General features: G+C 40.5%; 1 protein-coding gene across 1 annotated transcript; it reads right to left on the bottom strand.

Moving 5' to 3' along the window:
• Nucleotides 1-5,445: 5,445 nt before the first annotated feature.
• On the bottom strand, nucleotides 5,446-23,667 carry hsd17b12b (hydroxysteroid (17-beta) dehydrogenase 12b). Its single transcript, XM_053423730.1, has 11 exons — nucleotides 23,411-23,667; nucleotides 15,560-15,606; nucleotides 15,115-15,190; nucleotides 14,264-14,371; nucleotides 13,895-13,959; nucleotides 13,198-13,242; nucleotides 12,435-12,469; nucleotides 11,563-11,644; nucleotides 10,827-10,892; nucleotides 10,521-10,670; nucleotides 5,446-6,441 (listed from the first exon to the last, which is right to left on the bottom strand). The coding sequence occupies exons 1-11, from the start codon at nucleotides 23,586-23,588 to the stop codon at nucleotides 6,334-6,336; spliced, it is 960 nt and encodes a 319-aa protein (XP_053279705.1). The 5' UTR covers nucleotides 23,589-23,667; the 3' UTR covers nucleotides 5,446-6,333.
• Nucleotides 23,668-24,141: the final 474 nt, after the last annotated feature.

Here is a 24,141-nt window from a genome sequence, read left to right as displayed (position 1 = left end):
CTAATTACAACATAAATGAAACGATAAATAGTGTTGACGATCATGAGGAAGTTAAGGGAAACACAAGTTATAATGTGTGTTTGAATCTTTGTGTAGAGTTTGTTGTCGTCTGGATTGTGGGGGTGAGCAGGTTTGAGGATAATAGAGGTTTCACAAACCGGACATTTTTGTTAAATTGGTTTTTTTAATCAAGTCTAAAAATAAAGATTGTATTTTTTTTATCTGGCTCTTGTGTGATGTGGTCTGAATGTGAAAAAAAAAAATCAATAAAATTCATTTAATACAGTAAAACAAGGTCAGATCTCTAAAGATGCAGGATTTTTTTCATCCAGATCCAAGAATTATTCTCTTGGAAATCACTTCATACTCAAACTACTGACCTCACATAGAAGAAGACATAATGAGTCCTATTAAATGATTCCATTCATATTGCTGTTCACATGTTTAAGAGCACGATCAGATGATGACTCACCATTACATCCTGCTGCTTGAAGACAGGAAGTGCATCAGGGAGCAGCTGGTCTGAGTCCAGAGAGAGAATCCAGAAGCTGTTGAGTGTTTCCAACTTGGTGCAGATCCCAAATAAAAATCTGGATCTAGTGAATTTAAATATGGTTTAGATAATAGACTGTTGGACCTTGGTGGAGAGTTGAGCTCCTCGGAGTGGGATCATAGTTTGATTATTACTGTTACCAAATGACCTTATTTGGGTTCCTAAGTGGTTTCTTATTCGGACTAATGAATTAATCTGGTTAAAATCTGATTAATGGTGTCCATCAAAGAGGGGAGAGGAGTGAGAACATCTGGGACCTGAACAGATTCGAGTTTCATTCGGTAAAGACCCTTAAATAAAGTTTACCGACTGTTTCATGTCAAAATGGCTGCCGTGACAAGGGTCCAACAGAAATGACTGTAACTCCAACAACATGATGAGTTTACAAACAGACTGGAGAGGAGTAGAGTGAATCTGTGTTTCTGAATCTTTCCATTTGAGCGGCTGTGATGTGGAAGCTCCTGTCTGATCTGGAGTTTCCTCTGATCATGTGAAGACCACGAGGAACAGGTGAGTGTGACCCGCACTCTGCACTGAAGTCGGGTTCAGGTTGGATGGGCTTGCACTTAGGGGCCGTTGATAAATCCCACTTCAAATAAATCAGACCGCTGCATCAACTGCTTCAATGTGTCGGGACCCACAGACTCCAGATCAGATATCATCGCTCCCCTGGACAAATAGCTCATATCTCGTTTATTGGATTTTTTTATAAGGATATGAATATTTTTTTTAATTATATTTTCTCATTAGCTCCTAAGTCACGCCTCAATGTCCACTGACTCCAAACAAAAGTTGATCTGTATCATTACCCTAGATGGGTCAAAGGTCAAAGGTCAGTCCATGGCTGCTACCTGTGCTGATTATCTTTTTGATTTGTCTATAAAACATCAAAACATAGTGAAAACACAAAGATGGGACCATTCAATATGTGACTGTTTTGCTTTAAAGTCAGCGGACATATGCATTTATCATTTTTCATCCTTTTGTAAATTCACTATTAATAAAAAAAAGTCCTTTTCGTCCAATCTTTGTAGAACTTTCAAAACTTTGGCTGATGAAACTAAGCTTCAATGAATGATTCATTCAAATTATTGATGAATGCGCCATTCACTTTTTCAAATGTTTCATAGAGAATACAACCTTTAGAAAATACACAATAACGTTTCCCACAGATGCAAATTATGCAGCTTAATTAAGACGTTGTATTTAGTTTTAAAACTCACTAAACTCACATGAGCGTCTAGTTTCTCTGGATGTTAACACAGAAGCAAAGGTCACATAGTTAAACTTATACAATTAGACATCAATCCATTGATACTTTTATTTATCCCTCAAAATATATATAAAATTCTGAATAATGTATTTTACTTACAGATTATTTAAACATTTATTCCACATGGATTTACAATTAAACATTTTCAGCAATTTTTATACAGTCTCCTAAATCCCCAAAATATATGGGTACAGAGATGAATATTAAAAATATGAATATAAATATCACAATAGAAAAATACAAGAGTTTCAAAAGTTTTATTTGAATTCAAATAGCTGTGTTTTAGATGTACTTACTTGTTTTGAATTATCTTTTACCTGTGATTATCCAAACTTATAATCCAAACTCTATCAGATAAAAAATAAACATGTTGAGAAAATATATTATGTCAAAAAAGTTTGTTTATTCATTGGTTAATAACATTTCGATTATATTTGTATAAATAATTAAACAAAAAAGTGTCGGACTGAATGAAAGAAAACTGAAGAGAAAGAAAGTTGTTCTCATGAATGCACATTTTTTTTAAAGCTCAGATAGAAGAACAGATATTTAAACAAACACAAGTCAAACCAGCTGCATCTGGTGCACAGTGTCTGGAAACCAGTTTATTTATGCAGCAGACATCTGCACGGCTTATTTCTGAGAAATCTGTTTTTGCTATTCTCTGAAAATGATCAAGAAATAGAGAAAACACATCAAAAACAGCTGTTCATTCATCCAGATTCATACAGATGACGACAGAAAGTGACTTGATGACAGAAAACAAGGTGAAGAAACTAGTCAAAAAGTCAAGGGGGGGGGGGGGGGGGGGGGGTTGTTCTCCCTGCAGGACCCAGGGAGGGAGCCACACAACAGGATGAATGTGTTATCATCGGCTGCTGCTCCGGCCTCATGATTCACGACTAAATCCGATTTTATTCACAGTTGAATTCTATCAGGGGTTAGTTCCAGGAGTGCAGGTGCTAATATGTGTGTGTGGGCTGCAGCAGGAGGGGGGGAGGCTGTTTTGTGTTGCACTGCACAGTTTGTGCTGTTTGTCTCACAAGTAAGTGTATCAATAGTGCCACCACATGGAAACTCAGTAAAGTCTGATGTGTTCCTGCAAACCAACATTTCCCAACCCCCCTGAACAAAACACGGATTCTACCATTGGACTTGAATTAAAATGAAAAGGAAACTTAACGTGTGAAGTTTGTTTGAGTTGCCAACATTATTTTCTTTAAGTAAAAGAGAAGACAGATCCAAAAAAGTGCTATAACATCAGATTTATGTCTCGTAGCAGCAGGCAAAGCAATCGATGCATCAAAACAATAACAAGTTGACAGAAAATCATCCTTTGCAGAAAATCTCTACAAATAAAAAGCAAATTCGCTTCGTAAACAGGAATAAAGCAGCGTTCCACTGCCAGCAGCTTTCCACTGTTAATCGCTCCATCACAGTTCTGAGGGTCCTGACTCAGCTCGGTCTCATCCATCGCCTCCCACAGAGGATTCCCAGTCAGCACAGTCTGCATCCGTGAAACCTCGGACACCTGCTGGTCTCTGAACTGGTTTTGCAGGGAAGCCAAAAGGGTCGGACGTGTCAGTGTGGTGCCAGAGCTTCATCTGGAGGAGCTCATCTGGTGCTCCTCCTCAGGCTCTCCACGGTCTGCAGGAAGGAGCGCTGGGCTTGGTCCTCCTCCAGGGTGGAGCAGTCCTCCTCCTCCTCCTCCTCGATGATGCCACACTGCACGCAGCGGAGGCGTGGCTCCCGCCGCCCGGCCCTGCACACGCACGCCGTGGCCAGAGACTGGGGGAACTCCTCCATGACCAAGGGCAGCAGATGGGCAGGAAGCGTGTCCATGCTGGTCGCCATGATGGACGGTGGAACCAAGTATCTGGATGATGAGCTGTCGACAGTGAAGCTCGGGAGTCGACGCAGGATTTAAAAACCTTATGTATGAAAGATCTGCTGTTTCCTGTCAGCTGCTCCTCTGCTGTGGGACAGATTATGCAAAAAAAAAGTTGAAAAATGTATAAAAGATTAAATCAGAGCTGTTAAATATTCAGTTCTGAGGGTTCTGCTCGATTTGAAAGATCCTGTTTTGCTCCTTTTATCCAATTTGCTCTTCACCCTGAATGCAGAGTGTGTGTGAGTCTGATGGAGCTGTGGACTCCAGCACCACTGAGCTCCTCTTTATATACATCTCTGCAACCCACTCCTTTCTTCCTTTGGGCATCCCTCCACACACAGAGCTCCTCTTCCCTCCCACAGCCTCGGCGATGACACATTTCCGCAGCTTCCAAAACCTGCATTCCGGAATGATCTCCCAGAAGCTGTTGGCATGGGAACTGGATGGAGATGCTGGGGAGGGAGGAGTAGGAGGAGGAGGAGAGACGAGGAGGAAGCAGGTTTGTGGGAGATGTGAAAAAGGACCGTAAGAATCCTTTTTACAGTTTATATATGACTCTAAATTCAGTTCCAAATTAAAACTAGCTCTGTTCTCTTACACGGTTCCTGCAGGTTTCAACAAGTTTAACTTTTAAAGACCAAGATATGAAGGTGTCCTATCCATAGATATATATATAAAGGCTAGATGTCTCGGCCAACGGAGGCGAACGTCCGCACATGGCGGCCATCTTGCCACAGTTCTCAACCGATTTTTAAACGGTTTGCTTTGTTATAAACGTCAGAGATGTAGTTATGACCAAAAAAATGAATGTTCTAAAATAGGTAAATTTCCCTTTACAAATATACATCAAGACATTTTTTATTATATTTTATATAAAAGTACATGTACCACTACCAACACAATGTTATGGGTGAGCGAGCCGCCTGTGGGAAGATGGCCGCCATGTGCAGACGTTCGACTCCATTGGTCGGCAACGCGGACGAGACATTTAGCCTTTATATATATATCAATGGTCCTATCATGGTCCCTGAATTACCTCCACTTACGAGGAAGTGTAGGTAAGTAGTCCGTAGTTTTTCCAACATCCAGATTAATTTTGCAGGTGGTTGTTTGTAGTTTTATTACAGCCTTGTAATACCTGCATGACTGAGAATAAACTACAACACACAGAAATGTTTCAAACTCTGCACAGAAGTAGCTTTAAATGAACATTAACCAGTCAGATGGACGACATGACAGCTCCTCAAACGTGAAGCCAAAGGCATCTAGATCACCACCTGGTGGCTGGCTGCAGGATGGCTCATAAATCCCGCCTCCTCCAGGTTATTGACAGCTAAGACTGACTCACTATTGGTCGAGCGTATATCAACGAGACGCAGTGATCACAGCGTCATAGCCCGATTGCAACTGAGCAAACTCCAAATACACAAGATGGTGGCGGCTGTATCTGGGGTATTTTAGCTTCATTTCTGGAAAAAGGGAGACACGTCGGCCATCTTTAGTCTTTGACAACAACATGATTAAGACTTGAAGATATTTAAGACCTAGAATCTAATGTTTTATCATATTTAAGACCTAAACTTCAGATGTTTGAAATGTAGACTTTTTACCTCCCCTTGGAAAACCCTATCTTATCAGGCCTCAGTGTCAAATAGCCTAAAAGTCGTCCCTTACAAACTGATTTAAAACACAATAGGTGACAGTAAGAAGGCAGATGACGACGTGAGGTTATTTGAAAAGCATATTTATTGTAGACTGGACGGACAAATGCAATTTTCCATCGTCAGGACATAACAAGTTCCTCCAGATATTCGGCTTTTCTGCTTCTCAGCTTTAAAGAATCAACTCTAATGTCACTGCTCCAAGAGAAAAACAATAATAATAGAACTGACATACCCAGCGGCTGCACTTTAACAGTAGTATTAGCAAACCGTTAGGTACAAAGTGTCCATTCGGATTAACACAGAATAACTTAAGAGTTGATATCTGAGCCCAGGCAAGTGAAGCAAGAGACTAAACTACTGACAAACTGCATGAACACCGACACACAACATATATGTAGATTTTAAAACACAAAGTCAAAAGGTTAAACATCATTTCATTGGTCTCATCTGCAGATTTGCTCGTTGGAATTTATTTGAAAATCGAGTTTGTAAACACATCACATCTTAGTAACCGTCTCACCCTCCTTTATAACACTTAGCTCAAGTCATTAAGAAAGAGTCGACAGTTCAAGCCTCCGTCCATCGTGCTACGAGTCTCAAACACACACACGAGCAAACACACAAATTCTCTACAACAATCTCCTGTAGATTTAATTGTCGATAACAATTTAGCGCCAGAGGATTAGTCTTTATTGTTGGTTTTAGTTTCCCTGTTAATGCGTCTTTTGGATCAATCGTTAAAAAAACTATTCATTATTTTACACACTGTTGACAACCGTTGCCAGATACTGCTTCACATCATCTGTGAATAGATGTTGGATTAGATGTTGTTCAGAAACATTCACATTCCCTCTTCCTGGTCCAAGATGAAGATGATGATGATGTTTGGACGAGTCGTTACCACGTGGTCCCCTCCGACTGCCGCTGCCGCTCGAAGCCGCTGCCGCTCGATCTAACCCTGCTTCTGTTTCTTGAGGTAACGAGCGCGCTGGGACAACCCCATCGACATCAAGTACATGTTGAGGATCTTGGCAGGCAGCAGAGCCGTGGTCACCCAGCCCTTCGGATTAGAAAACGACATGGTCAGCCGGTGGCATTTACAAATAACAGATGAGCATTAATTATTAATGTCCACACCCAGAGGAGCCACGACTGTCGAGAAAGGGGAGTTTGTGCTCTGTGTTAAAACCTGTGCTCTTCTCGAATTATGCATGAGTGAAGTTACACCCTCTGTTTTACAAATCTCTACAGCAGCTGCACCTCCTGAATACAAATCACATGAACATTTCCATTCCCGCACGTTTTCCCCCTTCGGGCGTTTTCGCAAAACAACTTTCTAGTTGTCAGCTGGAAAATGAGAAAAACTTATCTTCCTGAACTTATTCACCAGATTTACATTTGCTTTTTTTGTTTTTATGAAATACAGTATCGGTCAATAGTAAGCAGGTTAAACAGCAGCAATAAAATTGCTTTATTGTTTTAACTGTAGTGTCAATTCAGCAGCTTCCACAGTGTGGCAGTTAAAACAGCTGATTGTGTTCCGAGGAACCCCCCCCCCCACGGTCTTTATTCCTCTTCTTAAGTGAGGAGCGGTTTTATGGTTCATCCATTGACTTATTATTTCCACTTTAAATTCATTACAGATAGATTTCCTCTTAATTGTATTATCTCCATTCCTCATGCTAATTTATTTAAAAGCTTTTTTTTTTAAATTATGAAAATTGGTTGAATGTTGATAAAAACACTGAGGAAGTCTTCTACTGGGAGATGACGACAATGTTTTGCTTTCTGTATAAAAGTCGACAAAACAAGACACAATTTAAACTCTTGTCTGAACTTTTGTTGGAATTGTTTAGCACAGCCGAAACACAAGTGGCCCAACTTGTTTAAATGCAGCATCTTAAAGGAGTTTTAAGTGTTTCTCTTTTTATCTCTTTGACAATGGATTTATTGCACATTGTAATTGGCTCATTACTCTCAGGCATATTTCCAACATCACTAAAAAGTGTTAGTGAAGCTTTAGTCAAGCTTCTAAATGAAAAGGAGAAACCTAGAAGTTTCAACTTTTCACAATTACACAAGTCTCTTTAATCTTCCCTTCATGAGCAAGATTTTTGAGAAAGTTATTTTTAATCAAATCAATAAAGTTCTGGCAGATGAATTTATGATAGATTCCATTCGGGTTTCCATCCACATCATAATCCCAAAGGCTTTATATGACACTCTAAATAATGATTCCCACATTTGGAGTCCCACACAGATCCATTCTTGGCCCCCTCCTATTCAACCCTTTCCTGTTTCCTCTTGGTTAAATTCTCTATTCCATAAGGATGCCTTCCATGGCCACGCAGATGACACCCAGATCTATGCAGCACTTTCATTAAATGACTGGTTCCATCAACTCACTGTGTCGGTGCCTTCAGAAGGAAAAATAAAACAAATCACCCTCTATTAATAAAGATAAGACCAAAATAATGCTTGAAAAAAACCGAGGATCTTCTAGTATCAAGTAACACCCATGATTAAAATCTTGATGTTATCTTAGATTTGTAGTTATTTTTGAGTGCTCACATCAAAGCTGTGTCAAAATCATAACTCTGGGATCTTAAAAAGAACATTTTAATCGAGACACTTTGTACCCAGGCGAGATTTAGAAAAGCTAAAGTGTTTATCTCCTGAAGGCTGAAATACACCTATTACTGGCCTCCCCACTAAAACCATTAGAGGGTTGCAACTCGTTCCAAATGCTGCTACTGGCTTTGAATATCAACCAACATCAGAAGAGACACAATTCTCAGATTTATGCTCTGGCTCCAATTTAAACACAGACTTCTGTTTTATGGCTTTTACGTATTTTCTCTAAGTGACTCAGCGTTGTCAGATAGTGGTGACCAGTGTTCAAAGTTAGAAGTTTCCCTTGTAGCTAAGATACTGTAGTTATTTAAGAAAGAATTTTATGGTATCTTTATCTTAATCAATTTTGGGTTTAATCTCTTTTGCATCTTTTGCTTGCGAAACACCTCGATTAGACTCTGCCTCAATAAATGTGCCTTGATTTGATTTAATTCATTTTGAGTCGAGGCCTTTTTTAGTTCCTAACCTCTACATACATTTCATTTTATTACTACTTTAGGTCTAAGGTCTAAAAACAAATTATGTACAGTAAAGGTTACAGAATAAATATGCAGAAGGTTCCAGACTGCAGTTAGATATCTGTCTAAATTAGAGACCAGTGAGCGGTGGATTATTACCGGGGAACAGGCCGAGCTGCACAGTCTGAGGGGATTATCGGATCATGATGACGGACACAGCTCGTCTGCAGCCGCTGGTTCAGTGAAGCTCAGGGAGGTGATGACGGGAGAGATCTGTGCCGAGTTTACCTTATCGACACTGGACTGCACAGGAACAACGAAAGCTCTGTGTATGATTTATTGACCTCGTGAATATTGTAATCCATGCTGCTGCTGTTGATATGTATAATAAACACGATCATTGACATTCAGGTCGCACAGTTCAATGGCTTCAAACACAAGATGAAGACACTCGAGTGTGTGTGTGTGGGGGGGGGCGGTTCTGTGTGACCTCTACTAGAGAGAAGAAGCCTTCCTGAGAAAAGAGAACAAGGTTTTTACGTCTCACTTCGGACGCTCTGATGTCTCCACAGAGAAAGAACAGTGTGAGGATGCAGGCAGTGCTGCAAGCTGCTGAAACATCCCACTCCATTACTTCAGAGGATGTTTACCTTTTGACAGACGCGTGAGCAACTGTTGACACTAGATTAATTCAGTGAATGGAGATGAGCCGCTCCGAGGCTCTTTTGTATCAAGCGGAGTTGCAGCCTGATGAGGTTTTTCGGTGCCGTTGTCATTACAGACCTCCGCTGCCTTTGATTAGTGCGACGCTGCACCAGATCTACGACGGCAGAGACACCAGTTGTGTTTGATTAAATCACTCTATGATGCTTTACCTCAAACAGCCATTCAGGGTTGTTCAAGAGTTCAAGGTTAATTTCAGTTGTTTTAGGCCACAATAGACTTCAGTGTACAAATGGATAATCGTCCTGCAGCTGAGGCACCGTCAGCAGATCTCGAGTCAGTTTCCATCAGATGTCAACGCTCTTAACAACAGTCGTCACAAAGACATTTGATAAAAAGCCTAAAAAGGTCAGAACTACAATGAGGTTTTGTCGGAACTTTAAATGTTTTTTTTAAGAAACAACATGCAGCTTGAAGTACATCAAGGGAGTTGAATAATGGAACAACTGCAGTGACGAATGAAAACATGTCACATTTATCAGATTTAAATGTTCTTTTGAAAAAAAATTATTGAATATTTATGGCAGGGGTGTCCAAACTTTTTATCCCGAGGGCCACATACAGAAAAAAATTCGAAGGTCTGGGCCACTCACGCCGCCACGCCCCCCTGCCATGGAGCGGACCGTTAACAGTGCGCCTCAATTGCGTCGCTCAGGGCGTGGCGACATTCTGAGGGACAGCTGGCAGGTCAGGGGTGAGATGGGCGCCACCTAGTATCTAAACTGAGAAGTACAATACGGTGGGCCATAGTCCATTACATTACAATTCAATTAGCTGACGCTTTAATCCAAAGCAATTTACAATCAATGCATTCAAGGGTACCCGAGGGTACAAACCCCGAAAAACAAAAATCAAGAAAGTACAATTTCTCCAAAAATAGAGCAAAACTACAAAGTGCTATAAGTAAGTGCCATTTAAGTGATACTAAATTGCTGGTATAAAAAATAAAATAAAAGTATTTAAAAAAAAAAAGTAAAAAAAAAATATTTTACATTTTTTTTTTTTTTTTTAGGCGGGCCAATTTAAAATGGATGGTGGGCCGCAGATGGCCCGCGGGCCGTAGTTTGGACACCCCTGATTTATGGGATGTAGCTGTGATGGTTTTGTTTTCCCGTTCTTGTCGTGTTTAAACATGTTTTTCGAAAAGAATGAATATGAGTCCCTGTATTTAAAACAGACTGTGATAGACGACTAGTTCATTTGATATTTAAAAATGACTTTGATCCATTTTGTGACAATCAATATGAAGAAATCTGAAAAAGTCAAGATTTTTTTGTTCTTCTCGTTTTTTTCTGTACTCCCACCACTTCATATGCAGACTTACTAAGATGGCGTGGGGCAGGTATCCATTGGTCTGGGTCTGGAGCCCCACGGTGTTGAGCTCGGCTGCGACGTAGCGTTCTGGAGTCGGCTTGTCCAGCGTAGCCCGACGGATTTTACTCAGCTTGGTCGCAACGAAAAATGGCAAAACGCTCTGGAATAAAAAAAAAGGAAGGAATCAATGTGGTTGCATCAAATGTGTTTCGCGTCAACTGAGGGCTTTTTTCTTCAAATCACATTTTTATTCACAGTTATGAGCCACCAGACATGTGGGGGGTTTAAGAGGAGCTAAAGTTGGTTCATGATTTACCTGGATGATGATGCCTTTGCCCTTGTATTCAGCTTGCAGTCCTTGTGAGAAGAAGTCCACAAACGCCTGTTTAAGACACAGGCAGGTCATAAGTACAAAAGAAAGGGAAAGAGAGGAGAAGATATTCAACACAAAAACTGTCAAAAAGGAAATATGTGCAAACAGAGTTCATGTACATTTGTAAAGAACATTAAATTGAGCATTAAACCGGAGGTTCACCCTGGACGTACTTTAGATGCACTTTTCAACCAAACTGGGATTTAGTGGGTAAACATGACCCAGTATCAAGACACAAGCCCATTAAATCAGCTGAAAGTGTGAACAGCAGGTTGTTTTTTAAGATAACAAACACACATGAGACGCTTACAAAACATTATGATGCCACATTCCTCCTATAAACACTTTTAATAGGTTGTATTCCTCGGGACACAAGTTAGTCACCGACTTGTTTATATTCAATTCAGCAATTAAAGCAGCAGATATGAAAAGGAACCATCCCTCACTGTGTCCATACATCTAAATAAATGTTGAACTAACATCTGCCCACAACGGTAGTTCGGTTCTGCCTCGGTGCATGCTGGTGAATTACACGGTATAATTCACAACATAAGTACAAAGATAGATTTCCCCTCGTGGACCATATATATCTATGCTGTGATGTAAATCCCTAATGATGCAGGGAGGCATCTATATATCACAGTTGAAGAAAAGGTCATCAGCAATGTGTGGAAATTACCTTGGAGGCAGAGTACACAGAGAGAAAAGGAACAGGGTACATCCCACTGGCGGAGGAGATATTGAGGATGGCCCCCTTCTTCCTGCAAGACACAGGGATACAAGGCAAATGTTGTTTTATGCTGGCAAAAAAAAATCAAGTAAGAAAGACGAGGGGGACATGCAACAAACACTTCACTCTGAAATCAATCCCTGGATGAAAAGAGGAATCGGTGCTGTGTGCGCTGGCAAGCTGAGCCCAAACTGCCCGTGTTGCACATCAAAGAGGAGCTGGTAGATATTGATATGATAGAACACACAGGAACATCAACACTTAAATATTTACACTTTGATGATATTTTTTGCTTCGGCCCGTGGAGCCGTCAGACAATATTCCATCCAAACCCAAGGAGGAATATACTTTGAGAAATAAATCCTTTGGTAGGGGAACGGCGGCACAGAGAGGGAAGGCTACTGCTATCAGCTGCTAACGTTTAAAATCCATCAGACAAAAGGACGATATGCTGTAATGATATTTAATTCATACTTAATTACAATAAGTGCAGATGTTTTATTTCCCTAAAACTAATAATAAATCTCAAATTTGTAACCCCTCACTGCAAAAATAAACAATTTAGAAGCCATTTATAATATTAGATTTTCATGCAAGCATATTCAAGCATTAAACAATGTGTGGTGAGTAGCATGTGCACCTTCCTCAGCTTGGAAGTTCCATTCAAAAGGTTTATTATGGACAATCAATAGGTCTGGGCCATATAACTTTAAATTAATATCCTGATGCATCTGACAATAAACTTTGATTTGATTTCTTTACTAACTTTTACCTCGATTACAATTAGTCATGGTTAAATACATGTTTTTTAACAAACTCACCTCTCCACCATCTGAGGCAAAACGAGCCGAGTCATCTGGAAATGAGGAGGGAGGGAAGAAAGAGAGAGAGATAGTGTGAGAACCAGGGTAAAAGCATTAGAAGGACGGAAAATTCTATTAACGTGTGTGGGTTGTCGACAAGTGTGTCAAGGAGTGCGTGCACATTTGTAAACTTGTGTGTCTCTGTGTGTGTGTGTGTGTGGGGGGGTTGTGTGTGAAGAGGTGGTTGGGGATGGAAGACAAAGAGCGGCAGGGACCCATAATGATAGCAGAGGGAGCCGTTTAAAGAAATATTGAATGACATAAATTAAGTATTAAGAGAGTGGGTGGACTTTAGCGGTTTCTCTGGGAGCAGGCGAACATGGAGGAGGGAGAGAAGTGACTTACTACGCTTTTTGTCATCGTGTGTGTGTGTGTGTGTGTGCGTGTGTGTAACAGCGACAGTGGATTCTAAACATGAACAAGCATTACTCATGGGCAACCCAGAAATCACTGAGAGACACGACAAGGTACATGTTGTACAGACTGAATCACTCAAGATCATCTCCGCTCTACTTCCTTTTCACACCTTACACTCGACCACTTGCTAAATATTTCTGGACACGGACGAGACTTTGATCTCTGCCAAATTGTCTCTACTATGTATAAACGTGAAGGGGGAAGTTCTAATGTAGTTATTAAGTTTGATTTTCTCTAAAAAATCTAATATTTTGTGGCTCGGTCTCAAAAAACCATTCATTCTAAAAAATGAAATGACACTTACCTGGCAAACTGATGTTATGTTAATGTTGACCATGTTGTCGATGAACTGAAACAAGAAGAACAGGAGAATTAACACAATAAGAACAGGTGTGTTTATACCTTTACTAACAGGAGTCATAGCTCAGAACGTGGAGAATATATTCATTCCAACAGTAGATATTAGAGTTACCTTCTGGTTTGTTAAAGCACAACATGGTTATTGAATTATCGGCTGAAAATGTAAAGCATGTTCATAATATCACTTCTGAGAAGAAAATACATTCTAATAAAAAAGTAATGTTTAACATCTAAGAAGTAAAATGAACAATAACATCAGATTCTGCTCCATAGTCCAATATGACCAGTAGCTTATGGTGGCTAATGCAAACTGTAAGGTAGACATACAGTATATTGTTAGTTCAATGTATGAAATTTGATAATGTATTATTAAAGCAACACTATGCAACATTTACTGGGCGACAGCGCCCTCTGCAGCCACACATGATTAATTCTGTTAATTCTAATAGAGCAACACAAATCACTGAACCATCAAACTCATTTTTTAAGGTGAAAAAGTTGAATAGTGTTTCTTTAATCTGCCAATCAGCAGGCAAATCTTTTTCTGGAGATTGACTTTATCTATATTCTCTATAAGCCTGTGTGATATAATTATTTATACATTCATAGAAAAGGGAAAAAGCGATAAACCTTCAACTTACAGTGTCGAGATTGGGAACGTTCAGGAAGAATTCAGGGTAAGAGTAAGATATTCCAACATTGTTCACTGTTAACAGGAGAAAGCAAAACAGCTCTGTGTCATTTGAAATACAATATGATTTGACAAAGTGATGGATGAGAGTTAGATTACGTTGATTTAAATGAGAAACTCAGAGTGGAATACCTCTTTCCAATCTAAAGAGGGCAGCAGAGGGCTAAAGAAGTCAGTCCACCTTTATGATAATATGAAAAACTAAAGCATTCATGATGTCTAAGTGACCTTGGATCAAAATCAATTCTCTATTTCACATGACAGACTTCATATGACATAATGACAGGTGAGGTGGACCCAGCACCTGCTGCATTCTTACCCAGTACACCGATCTCCAGCCCAGCGAGTCCTTCTTCAATCTTAGGGTAGATGTCGACGGCACTGAAGTCTGCTGCGATCGTTTTAGTCTCCACGCCACATTTGCTTGCTGAGGGCACGAATGTAAATAAAGGTTTTTATTTAGTTTGTTTATATGAATATATGAGAAACAATAAAAGACACCAGAAACCTATTAGCGAGAAAGAGTCGCTTAGAGAAAGGTAAGAGCAGGGCGAAGGAAAACGATTACACCCTGAAATAATTCTTCATCATCAATTAGGAGAATCCGTCCCATAGGAGGAAGCGTTTATTTAATTGGACAGATTCAGCTGCAGCAGGAGGCTTTACTGCCTCATTGCCAAAAGCATAAGGGTCCTGCTGAAACTCCATTCAGTGAAGGATCACTTGTGCAAAACACGCAATTCAATGCAATATCATTTATTCGCCAGTCATTTAGCTCTGCCGGACTATTACACAGTGCAATATGGATGGGACGATTCAGGTTGAGGATAGATGAGGCTGTACGGCTGCATGCATCATTAAGACTGAACTCCAGTCAAGCTGCTGTCATACTTAACACACAAACTATATTAGTCTTGTGCCTCCGGACCACAGGTACTGTTGATTTCCCTTGACTGCAGGAGGTGGGATTACTTCAACTGATGGATTAAACTGAGTTATATTGAGGTACACACTGTATATCACAGTGATTTATATGAAACACTTCACCTTCCCTTCATTTCCCATGTCTGCCAACATGTTTGTCTGTTATTTACGCAGCACGTTTAAAAAACAAACAAAAAAAGAATAAATAAAACTAATAAAATCATGAAAAGCATGTGTAAAACTCACAGATAACCTTGGATACTTCATCCAGCTTCTCCTGAGAGCGGCTGATCAGCACGATTCCAAAGCCTCTGCGGGCGAGCTGCAAACACAAAGATCAGGTCAACGTGAGGTGAAGCATTGAACAGAGGGAGCAGAGCAACACGTGTCTTTAACTTGGCCTTTAGCCCTTCTTCCTTTTGTACTCAGAAGAATCAGAAGTCAGAAGAAATCAGAAGCACTTGTGCTGTTCTGCCAGTGCTCTGGTATCGGAGCAGGACTTGTCATCCGCTGACACAAAGTCCACTTATCGGAATCAGTGTCGAGTTGGAGAAACATTATATTGAAACATCCTCTATACTCAGAAAGACTAATAAGCAGCTGTGGCACTAAATGAAAGGGAGCATGCTTGACTGGAACAGAAAACTGCCCGACTCCCTCTTGTGTGGCTGCTGCAGGTGAAGACTCTCACCTCCTCTGCGTAAGCTTTCCCAATCCCATCTGTGGCTCCTGTCACAACTAGAGGGGGGGGGGGGGGACAGAGAGATAGAAACCGGATTAGTGTGATTTAAGTTTGTGAAGTTAACATAGGAGCTGATTAGGCTAAAAGAAAGTTATGTTGCCCTTGTATATTCTTAGAATTCTACATTATTTCACTTCTATCAGGACAGATTCAGACTATAGGAGGAGGAAGTTAACTCAGATATAAATTAGACAAAAGGGGACGTTATTTCCAATATCATATCCTCAAATTAATGTTTGTACTGGATCAATATACTGAAAGCAAAAGACGTCTATACACAGTGAATACTGAGAGTCTGCCACAAGAATATAAAAGTCCTCTGGTGCATGGTCAAAAGTATGTGGACACAAAGACATTACACCTGTATGCAGCTGCAGGACCAAACCATAAAGTATTTATCTGTTGCTACAACAGGCTTTGCTTTCCAGTAACGTTTTCCCACTAAATATCATGGACTTGGCTGCAGGGTTTTGCTCGACGTAGCCTTTCCGAAAACATAAAGAGCGCAGGATATTATTTACAATATGAAATAAATGGCCACACTTTTAATGAATGTCTGTATTTGTCCTTGATATTGGCTGCAAACACAGAATATGTTTGAACAGTGTGTTTATGACCACACCTTCCTAATTAGAGCTGATTTCAGAGTCCAAGCTTCAGCTGATTTCCACAGGAGAGAATATTAAAAACTATGAGGCCAGGGATGTTTTTCATTTCCTGCTCTAGGCGCATAAAAATAGATTTTATTAATAAGGTTTATTTTTTATTTTCCTCGGTGTGAAGTCAAAACAAAAGACCAGGGGACATTTTCAACACTTCAAAAGCTGCAGGAAAACAAAGCAGTGCAAGCCACCGAGGAGGAATAGATAAACAGCGCCACCTACAGGAACATTGTCACCAGAGAAACCCGGTGATAAAGATGTCAGGGTTGTTGAAAATTCTACTCTCGAGCGATACCGGTGGAATGCGGCATAAAAAAAAACCCTGCCCACAATCTGTGAGCACAAAAGGGTTCAGACGAATAAAACACATCGAGTGTCAAGGGAAGAAACACCGCAAGACGAGGCACAGAGAGCAGCTGAGGTGAAGGGGGAGGACAAACAGAGCAGGAGGGAGGGAGGAGAGAGGAGAGAGGAGAGGAGAGGAGCGAGGAGAGGAGAGGAGGAGAGGGGAAGTGAGGTCCTCTCTGTCATCGGCGGCAGTCGAGCGAACGGATGCCCTGGAACTGCATGGCACAGAAAGCAGCAGCGGCAGCAGAGGTCTATTTATAGCAATTCCCATCTTTCAGAAGCAACTATTCATCACATCTCGGGCTAAAGATAACACAAAACGTGGATGGGGAATGGGATGGAGAGACAGAACAATATGTCCCAGTGTAACCTGCTCTGATTGGCTACGCTGTGCTCTGTCCTCTTTTACCCCTGCAGTGTTTAGATGTGTTTCTGCGTGTTGTTGCTAGATGTAAATTTCAATTCTTGCTAGAATCTGGAAATTTTAACATGTAGTGTTTTTATACCGATGTTCATTAACAAGCTCTGTCCCTTTCAAATAAATAAAGAAATGAGTAAAGCTTGTTTTAACTCATGTGTTGTTCTGCCCTGTTTCTTTTAAGGCATCAGTTATGTGTAATTATTACTCAGCTCCCATTTTATGTTGTCTGATTGTGTATAGCATTGTGGTTTAGGTTGACTTCTGAGAGTGAAGTGCACTTAAGATGGGAATACTGTTGGGTCGGTTGGGTCAAACCCCATCAGCCTGAGTGGCGGCGCTAAACAGTGGCACCTGAAAGGTTTGCTCGTGGAGCTTTTAGGCTCTTGGCTTTATTAAGTAGTGTTTGAAAAGTCAGAGCAATCGAGTTCCAATCTGACACTAAATGCTCTATGAGATCACTGCTGATGTAATTGTGAAAACACCAGTTAAAAGCCATATTACATACGGTACTGCTGGTACCTCTATTGGAACATCTCTGTGTAATATCATGTTTGCAATGTGTTCTTTTTTTAAAAAACCTTTTCCAACTCTTGTTTAACTCTGACGCACCAACCAGGAGGATCACTCATCATTTTGTTCTATTTTTGTACAATGACAATTAAGGTTTTGTGTATTTTATTTTATTCCAGAGATTACGAAGAGTTCTGCTAAGAGGCTCAGTAGAGAGACCGTTTTTAATGTGAACTACTCACATCAAGGCAAACATCTGATCTGCTTAAAAGGGTCAGAATCAGCCACAATGTGTCAATCAATACCGACGATTTAGTGCATCCATAAATAAGTTAAATGCCGTATTCGAAATTTTAGAATTAAAATCATTGAAGAGACAGAGTATAAGATGTAGGTTTATATATCGTGGATTATAAATTTGTCATTGCTGAGTGTTACACGTGACTGTTATAAAATCTGCTGCATCTACCACAATCAACACGGCAGAAATAACTGCTTATTTTAAGCAAATATTAGATTTTTCAACAATACTATTCATTCCTCCTCTTACTCATCCGCCTCTACCCTTTGCTGTACCCATCTCCCTTTCATGTGATCTTCCTGCGTACAGATGATGCCGAGGTGCCAGGCTTCCTCTGGGGCTGCAGCAGAGCCAAACAGAAGGGAGCAGGGAGGGCGGTGGGGGGGGAGAAAATGACAAACACGAACATGGGGGATCCTGGGGGCAACTATAAATAGCACAGAGAAGAGGAGGGTGGGGAGTGAGGGAGAGTCTGCAGGCACAATGATGAAGAGAACATGGGCCGGGTTATTTTTAGTCGTTTTAAGAATGAACTCTTTTTGCAGTCAGAGCAGGGAGGGGGGAGGGGGGGGAGAAAAAGCTTCTACAGCTGAGTGCATGATCCCTTCACTCAAATAAAACAAGGTCTATTTTAGGATCTGCCATCTTTTGCAAATGTAGGTTAGGTTGGCTAGGCGCTCTGACGACGCCGCTAATTCACGCAGTTGGGGAATGGAGTTGATATCAAACGTCCACATCGTTTAATTGTTAAACAAGATTGAAGGATGAGGTCACGTGATGACGTTTTGCCAGGTTGCAGATTCTTCCCTGTATAAGCAGTTATATAATAAACCCTGTCTACCATATAGTGTTGCTTTAATAAGTGGTCAAAAAAAAACCACTGCAGGAGAATTGAAGAGACGGCTCAGCAAACAGTCTAAACAAATACACAACAACATCCTGCAACTGTCCTACTTACTTTACTCTCTGTTAACGGTTGAGTAAACACTCCCATGCTAAAATGACTGGCTATGGACATTGCACCAATAACTGCAAATCGACTGATATAGATGTTTGGGAGCTGATATTAGGATGTAAAAATAAAATCATGTTACAGATACATTTATTCTGAGAATTTTTGGTTTATTCTTAAAATAAATAATTTCTCTTTGAGGCGAACCTCTTTGAAGATCTTTCAAGAATAAAGTTGTTATCCTCATTCAGAAGGAGAACTACAGGGACTTTGGGGAAGACCTAAAGTAAACTAAACTAATCAATAAGTTACCGACAGAATATTAGGTAGCAACTAGTTTGATAATTGATTTGATAATTTTTCAAGCATAGAATGTCAAAACCCATCTGGTGCAAACATGGAAAATGTGTTGACTTTGCTGCTTTTCCCATCTGGCTTCAGGGAAGATCAGCAGGAAATTCAAAGACATATTATTATTATTAACTTGATTCATTATAAACTAACTGCATTATTATTTCTAAAGACTCCAGCAGCTATGGTATTACCTGATGGATAAAAAGGCGCCATTTAAGTATGATACTACCGCAAAGGCTCTCTGCAATTCTACCACACACTCACTCTTTCTAACACACACACACACACACACACACACGAGTTGTGGGCGTCAGTGAACCAGAATCCTGAGGATCCTGTGTCTCATGTGAAACTCCTTCATGAATGGCTCCGGTCCTGTTACATAATCAGGCTGGCCACCCAATCCAGTCCACTTCAGCGACACAAAGTTTGTGAATGAAAATAGCAGCCGGGGCGAACCAGCTCCTCCGGCTCGCTGCTTATTCTGATTCAATTTTCACGGGTAATCCAAAAATACCACCCCCCCCCCCCCCCTCCCCGAGGCCTTTCCACTTTGGGCTGCGTACATAAAAAGATCAGAGACAACTTCAGTTCGCAATATTCAAAATATTTGGATTTTTCTCTCAGACTGATGAGACGACAAAGGCTGAAACACACTGCACAGAACTTATCATTATGATTCAAACCCTCTCATTTCAGTGGTGAATCTTGATAAAACATAAAAATCAAATATTGAGGAGCCAGGTCTAGTAAACAAAGATTCTCTCACACACACAGACACACGATTCAGGACTGGGAAATATACACTGCAGTATAACCCCCAAAATTACACTTATTTTACAGAATAAACAATGCACAAATGATGTGCATTTATATTTTACTTTAAAAATAATCATGTTCATTTTCTTGATTCAAGTTCTATGTATTTGTTGAATGTGTATGTTTAAAGCACACATCAGTAGTAAATGTGTACAAAGGCAAATGAACTTGCTTGTATTCAAACACAGTTATCTCACTTCCCAATATTCACTTCAGCCTAAAACAAATCCACATCTGCCTGACTCTACTAATCACAAGTATTTTGTTCTGAACCCTTTTGATTTCCACTCTATATGATTCTCTTAAAGTAGCTACGGCCCAAAACACTAAATCTAAACTCTAGTACAGGGGTCACCAACTGGCGGACCCCGGGCCAAATCAGGACCGCGTGAGGTTTCCATCCGGACCGCGACTCTCCATTGAAAAGAAAAAAGTATAAATACATTTTAAATCAGGCATAGTGACGCCAGCCCAGTGGAGCCGCTTGGGTCCTATGTGTTGCTATCATATCCTGTGTAGCCGGGTTGCTAGGTAGAGAGAAGCACGCAGAGGGAGACACACGGACGAAGGCGAAATATGGCGTTATCAAAAGTTATTAAAGTTGACGTTGAAAAGCAAGTCCTCTGAGCAGAGTGGACAGAAAAGTCTGTGTCTGTTCCTCCAGCAGTCAACTCAATGAGACCGGTGAGAATACAGTGGATTTTGGGATCCATAAAAAGGCCTTCACAGATGGGAGCATCGATAAAGAGTGCATGAATGCTGTGTCCCAAACACTTCCGGATGCAACAGAGAGACGTGAACTGACAGAAGAAAGTCAACAAATCTTCCTCTCAGCCACAAGACGCACAGAAATATTAGGAGAGGACGTTCAATCACATCTCACTGCTGCTAAGAGTGAACCGTGCAAAGCCTTAGCAGTTCATGAATCAACTGATAATAATGATAACTTTTGGTGTATGTCAGATTTTACCACGCAGAGAGGAACTACTTCTGTGAGGACATTTTAGGCATCACAGCTCTTCCAACGTACACCAGAGGGGAAGACATATACTTCTCTATAAAATAAATGTTAACACGGAGAGGTATCAGTATGAAGGATTTGTCCAGCACCACCGATGGAACTCTCTCTATGATGGGTAAAGAAAAAAGAGCATTAACTCCAATGAGAGAGGACAATCCAGACCTCTCCTCATATCACTGCATGATCCACCAGTCTGCTCTGTGCTCTGCTCTTTCAGAACAGTATGCAGAGGTTATGAATACTGTGATGAAACTTATCAACTTTCTCAGGACATCACATAAGAAAACGCCTCCTTCTAGAATTTTTATTTTTTTTATGGCCTTCTTAGTTCACATAACCTCAAACCTAAATTACCTCAACTTAAAACTGCAGGGCAAGATCGACTCTGTGTGTGATTGGGTGGCAGCTGTCCCGTCTCTCCAGCGGAAGTTGGAGATTTTCAAAGTGGATCTCCGAGAGAACTTTACACATTTTCCACCAATGAAGCAAATTCAGGGTGAGAGAGAGAGAGAGAGATATTTCTTCTCATGTTGAGTTCATACACGTTCTGATGACTTCAGCCTGGAAGAACAGGTCCTCCTTGGCTCAGCATAAGTTGCGAATCTGCATTCTCAACACTTAACATCATAAAGACCAAATACCGTTCAAGAAAGACATTCTCTTACTTCTACATTCCTGTTTGAGAACGACAGAGAATCATCCAGTTCAACCTGAAGCAGTTTACGTTTGTCTCTGAGTAAGTTTCATCTTTAATGGTTAAAAGGAATGTAGGCCTATATGCAAATTCCAAGAGAGAATGTTTATTGCACTTTGTTTCATGTTTGACGAGAATAGGCATTGTATTTTTGCTGGTTTTTCTTTGCTTTGTATTGTTACAAAAGCAACCTTGTGCAATAAAAATGTTAATTCAGATGATTTACTCAGAGCCCATACTTGTATGTCTCTAATTATCCGGACCCCAGAAGGGGAGGAGGATTGATGTCTGGACCTCTTGCAGTTTTAGTTGAAGACCCCTGCTCTAGTATGATAAGTTTCTGCTCTTTTCTGATATGACTTGAATGTTGAACGTCACACCGGCCGACATCAAATCCATCGCGGGGGTTTGTTCAAAACCTCAAGGTTCAGTGGGCGAGCAGGAAGGACAGATGGATGCTATTACGTCTGATTTGATAATCCCCTCCAGCCATAATCCACCGACTAGGTTTCCCTACAGTTGGCATACAACGACAAGGCTCTGACCATTCTTTACGTCTTGCCACACAAACCCAACGACCTTTGCAGGGACAAAGAAGACGTGGGGTGTTGAAACAAGTGCTGCAGACTGCAGGGCATTGCTGTTATCAGTTTGAACTATGAAATAGTTCCTCTCAAACAGTCAGAACAAACTTATTATGCAACAGCACAGCTACTGCACAAGTTACTGCTGATTTGTTGGCTCAGATTATACTTGCGATTACACAAACTCTGTCATATTTTCACATTGTATAGAACTATAAATTCTATGAGTTCCAACAAAAAAAAACAAAAAAAATCTACATCTACAGAGATGTTATGAGTAATAGAAGTGTTATGGTTTTACAGTCTTTCCTAATCTCAGTCCATCAGGCATGTTGGTCCAAACCCTCAGACCTTCATTGCTCAATGGTCCGTTATCTCTGGCCAATAAAAAAAGAGATTTGTATTAAATGTTTTTTGGACCATGAAATTGAAATACTAAAAGTTACATTATGTATCTGACAGATTTTGGATAGGAACTCAATGCTGTTGGACACTAAGTATAAACAGTAGAATACCTGTTGGGGAATGTTAGATCCGATACTACACGTTATTCTGAGTTATGTGAAATAGAGATTTTTTTTTTATGATAAGATAAAACTGTTGTCGTTCATCGGTACAGGAAGCATCCCAAAATAAATCCTTAACACTACCCATTTTAAAAGAAAGTGATTTATTGAGTAATAACGGAATTCATTACAGCTCATAAACAAACACTCGTGAGACTTGAGATATTACTTAACCTGCAATGGACTGTTTAAACCCAGCCTTTGGAAAACAGCTTATTAACATGTTTTAATATTAACATTATTTGAAAATTTAAACTAATGGATAACGTAGAGCCATTTATTACAGATTTATAAACATTTACAAGAGACTTGACTAATTATGCCGATGGTTAATTACAAATTGAGGTATCCATTAGCTTATTTCTATCAACAGCTTACTAAAACTTATTATATTGTGTGGTTGTAAAACCCTTTATAAGAAATTAAGTAACATTTTTAGGAGAATGACCAGCTTTTGCTTACTGTTCATTACTACCTCCAAAGCAAAAACTATTGTTATTAATCTTTTATAATAATCCTTTAATATAATGTTTTGAGAATATGAATCCGAGGCGCTCCAGTGTCTCACCTGCCCACTTCCCCAGCAGGGTGGGGGACACCAGGCGCCCGTTGCCCAGGACCCAGAGCCTGAAGCCGGTCAGCAGCCGACACACGGTGCACACAGAGAACCAGGCCGCGGTCACGGCTCCGAGGCAGAGCAGCGGCGTCTCGAGGGCCCGGAACACGACTTCTCCGCTGGACGACATGTCTGCGAGCTGCGGAGCTAAAGAGCCGAGAAGAAGTCAAAGTGCACAAATGTGGGAGAATTAGCTCAGTGATGGGAGGATCCCGGATATCCGCATCGGCGCTGGGGGCTGCTCCTGATTGGCCGCTTTTTCTTCTTCGCTCTGCTGCATTGAGCAGAATTGTGTCAAATCGAAGCGTCACTGCCACCTGGTGTTGGAGCACGGTCACTGTTTCAGCTGTCATCTGTCATATTTTGAAGAAATGAGATATAAAAATATAAAATGTACTTAATGTGGCCTCAGCTGAGTTGTTATTTTGTTTTAGACTTGATTAATATTTACCACATTTCTCTTTTTTTCATTATTTGCCACTAATTTAATTTAATGTGTGTCAGGGAATGTGCGCCTAATGAAAGAAAAAGTAATGGCTGAGAGTGGTGGTCTGTCCCAAAGTCCATTACACATCCAATGTAAAATTAAGAGAAGAACATGTAGATATTTGTTATATTTGTTGATAAAGTCCCCAAAAGGTAACTACTACCAATACATGAAAAACATGCTGAAGTACAGTGAC

Source organism: Pleuronectes platessa, chromosome 1 (assembly GCF_947347685.1).
Source record: "Pleuronectes platessa chromosome 1, fPlePla1.1, whole genome shotgun sequence".
NCBI lineage: Eukaryota > Metazoa > Chordata > Actinopteri > Pleuronectiformes > Pleuronectidae > Pleuronectes > Pleuronectes platessa.
The sequence above is the reverse complement of the archived record's forward strand: the minus strand, read 5'-3'. Positions and strand labels throughout refer to the sequence as shown.